This window comes from Lolium rigidum, chromosome 4 (genome assembly GCF_022539505.1).
Source record: "Lolium rigidum isolate FL_2022 chromosome 4, APGP_CSIRO_Lrig_0.1, whole genome shotgun sequence".
Classification (NCBI taxonomy): Eukaryota; Viridiplantae; Streptophyta; class Magnoliopsida; order Poales; family Poaceae; genus Lolium; species Lolium rigidum.
The window spans coordinates 79,784,154-79,788,573 of NC_061511.1; the positions used below are offsets into that span (position 1 = coordinate 79,784,154).

The following is a 4,420-nucleotide window of genomic DNA, read 5'->3' on the forward strand; positions in this document are numbered from 1 at the left end:
ACTCTTCCTTGATGAATTGTGAGTCACCTGAGTGCTAACTCGGGTTGAAGGATCGATCCCCAACTCCTGTAATAGACAATAACTCTCTTATGTGCACTTTTCTTGCTTGATCACTGATCACCTTCTGTCACTCTTGATTCTTAAACATCTGATGTTCTATTGAATTGTGAATTGTAATTAACGTGTTACTGACATCATTCAGCACATGATCTGCAAATAGCAAGCATGAACAGGGGCCAACCAGGGTACTCCATGGTCGATGATAAGCTCCAGGAGCACCGGATCTCCGCTTCCCTACGCTGCCCCGGCTGTGGCCATGAGCTGGAATGCACACCGGTACATATATTACAACATTTCTCTTGGGCGTGAAGACAAAATTAGATCTCTCTAGTGATGTTCATTTTTTGGGTTTATGTCCTGTGGTTGCTGTCACAAGAAGGATATGGCTGGGCTTCCTGCGGGCGTCAAGTTCGATCCGACGGACCAGGAGCTGATCGAGCACCTGGAGTCCAAGGTGATGGATGGAGGCTCCAGGGCTCACCCTCTCATAGATGACTTCATACCCACCTTACAGGGAGAAGATGGCATTTGCTACACCCATCCTGAGAAACTCCCAGGTGAGTAACCATATATGCATCATGCCGCTCTGCACAAGTACATGCATCCATCAGTACTGGTTACTAGCCTACTACTGAGATTTAAGTCTAACTCGGTTTCTTCTGTTTGTTGGTTCTGTGTTCTGGTTCTACCATGGGTAGTTATTATAGCTATTGGAATCTTGAATATGGCATATGTTTTGTTTTGAAGAAAAACAAGAATATGTCATATTCCGATATTGTCCATGATCTTGATGTATTGCATCTGCCATGCTTTCCTAGGGTGTTCTCCACGTTGATTGGGTTGTGCACAGGTATTCATTGTTTATGTAAGGTTGTGCCTAACCACCCTTTATCTCCATTCCTCATGATGAAGAGATGCTTCGGAAGTTTCCAACTTGCGTTCACTCTTTTCTCTCTTTCTCTCTCTCACTCAAAAGTTTAATTAATTGAGACGTGTTATCCTAACCTGGGGTGTACCTGCACCCCTATTCCTTTTACATATTTCGGGTGCGCCATTTTTAGCAAAAGATTCTACACAAACTAGTACTAAACTTATGTTTACACCCGGTTTTTTTTAAACCGTATGTTTACATGTGGACTTTCATACTGAAATAATGTGCCGTCTGTGAGAAACAGAAACAGATACAATTCTATGATATATTTCTGGTATACCAAAAATTCGACAAATGAGACAGCCAAACACATGTACTCATGTAGCTAGAGCTTGCCATGCAGTATAAAAGAAAAAAGTCAAGCATGCTTGCAGTATGATTAAATCAAGCTACTATTTATTCTCTTGTAGTTTGGGATCATCCAACCTCTTTTTACTTGATTCACCAGGTGTAACAAGAAATGGGCAGAGCAAACACTTCTTCCACAGACCATCCAAGGCCTATACCACCGGCACAAGGAAGAGAAGAAAGATCCAGGCAGAGCGTGACCTAGCCAACAGCAGAAATGGCGCCGAGACACGGTGGCACAAGACTGGCAAGACGCGGCCGCTGATGGTGGACGGACGACAGAAGGGGTGCAAAAAGATCCTAGTCCTGTACATTAACTTCGGCAAGCCCCGGAAGCCCGAGAAGACCAACTGGGTGATGCACCAGTACCACCTTGGCGACTTGGAGGATGAGAAAGAGGGGCAGCTGATAGTGTCAAAGGTCTTCTATCAGACTCAGCCGCGGCAAAGCGTCGCTGCTACCACGGTGGTGGCACAGGATGAGCGTGCAAGGGACAGCAACAAGGAGGTAGAGATGCCATCTGGGTCAATGCAGAATGGACTCACTGCCTATGCGTTGGCCGCTGCAGCTGCCGTCCAGATGCAGGGACAACCGCCGATGCTGGATGATGAGGTAATTTAGCAAGCTAGCTTGCTATACTCCTGATAATTCATTATAGATATGTCGTAAATTATTGAGTAACTCAGGATTTGTGTATACCATCCCTATCCCATTAAACCAAAATATTTTCATTTAATAATCAACCGCAGTAGTATGCTTGCTACTAGCCTTTTGGCATAGTATGTATGATTAGCAGCACCCTTGTACGAATAAAGAAATATCTAAAAAGATAAAGAACAACAAACATCACATGTATATGGAGTTATGGACCCCGTTAGTTCCAGCTTAACATCAGTTTTACCCAGAACACAAGCAACCTTGGGAGCAAAATGTTGCGTCCACCCACCATGAAAACAAAGAGTGTACCAGGGGGTTTACTGTCCAATTCAACAATTATTGAATGCCATGGCTCCCAACTCATTTCCCATGAAAATGTTTTGAACGACACATAATACCCTTAAACGACTCATTAATCGACTTTTACATGCATGACACACCTGCAGGTTGGTGCAGACCATCAAGTGATAGTCAATCAAGAAGGAGAACAGCAAGATCACCACCATCTTCCATCACAAAGCCATATTGTCAGCCATAATTTGCAAGCGGTGCCTGTACCTGCCACGTGCCCTCTTACTGGTAAGCTGGCGAACCTGGTATCAACCGTAGCATCACCTGCAGTTCAGCATACCACAGTCGTCCTCAACAGCCAGCTACACTCTCCTGCAATGGTACATCAAAAACAAAAAATTCAGGTGATTTTTCTAGTCCTTAGTTTATTTTGCCCCCTTTGCTGAAAACACCTTACATGCAGTACTTGACTCATGTAAAGGCTGTAGTATGTAGCAATACCACTCTTCTATACTCTAAATGAAATGTTCTAATGATCAGATTTCTTTCTGATTTTCATTTACTCCATTGCCCTCTCTTTCACTTCATAATGTAATTCTGTCATTCCATTTCAAGATGAACAATGAAAAGGAGGGGCAAGAGAAACAGCAGCACAAATTTTATCATAAGCCTGCTGGCTTAGAAGGACTGATAATGGCCTGTAAATCAGCAAGTACAGCAGAAGTAAGCTTTCTTCTATATATCTTCGAGGTTGCTCAAGGGTCTTCTGAAAATTGGAGTGCCTCATGCTTGATCGTTTGTAACATCAAATGAACATTGAGCAAGCCTTATTCACTGAAATATAACATCTTCACTCCTTAGGACATTGTGTGTAGATGATTCTAACACCATATAGGCATGCCCACAATATCAGAATGTGGACAGGGAGGAAGAGATAATAAAATTTTACCTCCCTATGGAATTCAATTGGATATGTAAAAAAAAAGAGCAACTTCGCATTTAAAAGCATGGCCATACTTTGTTAGTTCTCATAGCCACGTGTTGCTTGCTTCCCTGATTAATTCCTTTATAGACAATTGGTAGTTGTTCCTTCATTTCCTCTTGGCGAAAAAGTGAGATTTTTTTTGTATATGTTACTCTCATCAAGTTTGCGCCAAGGGAGTAGTTATTAACCCAACATTCTACATATGATACTGTACCTTTTTTTTTTGCTTCTCTGAACATTTCCAGTTGATCATAAATAGCCATTTTTGTTCCTAATTTGTATGCTAGTGTTGGCACTTTCCAGTTTGAAAAGATTAAACGGGACAACTCTTGCTTTTCTTTTGAAACCGCGCTGAATTTTTTTATCAACTCAAGCCTAGTCATGTCATTCATTTTTTGCATAAGCAATCATATATTAATTTGGAACTGGCATTTGCCGGTAGGTACTAATTAGTACTATAAATGTATGTCGTTTGAAGTTGCAATATTTAGAGAACCTTATGATTATGGTCATATCCAATTGCCACTAAATTCATGTCTTTGAATCCTCAAGACATCCTGGCACTTCCTAGATGCTCATATTTTTGCATTGCTTCTACCATGTGGCGCAGGGATCTTCAACTACTCCGCCTGAAGAGACACAATGGCCATACCAATACTGGCCTCCTGACAATCAAGATCGACATGGGTAGCATAGAAGATAAACTGGCTGGTGATGATATCATTTTCTTTAAGCAATTATCTGATTCTAACGAAGTAACTGACTCCCTAAGTACAACATTTCATGCAAAACTAGGTTACTGCATTCTGCAGAACTGACAAGTACTGTAAGCAAGTTACGGGTAGAACATAAGATCAAGATCCCACGGGGGAGAGATGATCTAAGTTAAATTAGGCGATGATGCAATCATTTTGCATGATGCAATCATTTTAACGCACTGGTTTAGCACAAATTTTAGATGCATACTATATTTTTCTCATTTGTACAAAATAGTACTCCTATAGAATTAGCTCTCGTAGTTGCTTCAATTGTCTTTGCTTTTTTTTCTTTCATATTAGAATCATTTGTGCGTATTGTACCCAAAACAGTGTACAGAGGCCATGGAGGACTGCCTCCCACATATAATATATAAAATATTAAATTGTATG

General features: G+C 41.3%; 1 protein-coding gene across 1 annotated transcript; it reads left to right on the forward strand.

The window, feature by feature from the left end:
- Positions 1 to 225: 225 nt before the first annotated feature.
- Positions 226 to 4,173, forward strand: LOC124708477 (NAC domain-containing protein 75-like). The gene is made up of 6 exons (XM_047240165.1): positions 226 to 336; positions 437 to 617; positions 1,440 to 1,951; positions 2,443 to 2,691; positions 2,903 to 3,010; positions 3,883 to 4,173. The coding sequence occupies exons 1-6, from the start codon at positions 226 to 228 to the stop codon at positions 3,961 to 3,963; spliced, it is 1,242 nt and encodes a 413-aa protein (XP_047096121.1). The 3' UTR covers positions 3,964 to 4,173.
- Positions 4,174 to 4,420: the final 247 nt, after the last annotated feature.

Coding starts and splice junctions, on each gene's coding strand:
- LOC124708477 (XM_047240165.1), top strand. CDS start 226: ATGAACAGGGGCCAACCAGGGTACTCCATGGTCGATGATAAGCTCCAG. Junction 618..1,439: donor CCATCCTGAGAAACTCCCAG/GTGAGTAACCAT, acceptor TTGATTCACCAG/GTGTAACAAGAAATGGGCAG. Junction 1,952..2,442: donor CGCCGATGCTGGATGATGAG/GTAATTTAGCAA, acceptor ACACACCTGCAG/GTTGGTGCAGACCATCAAGT.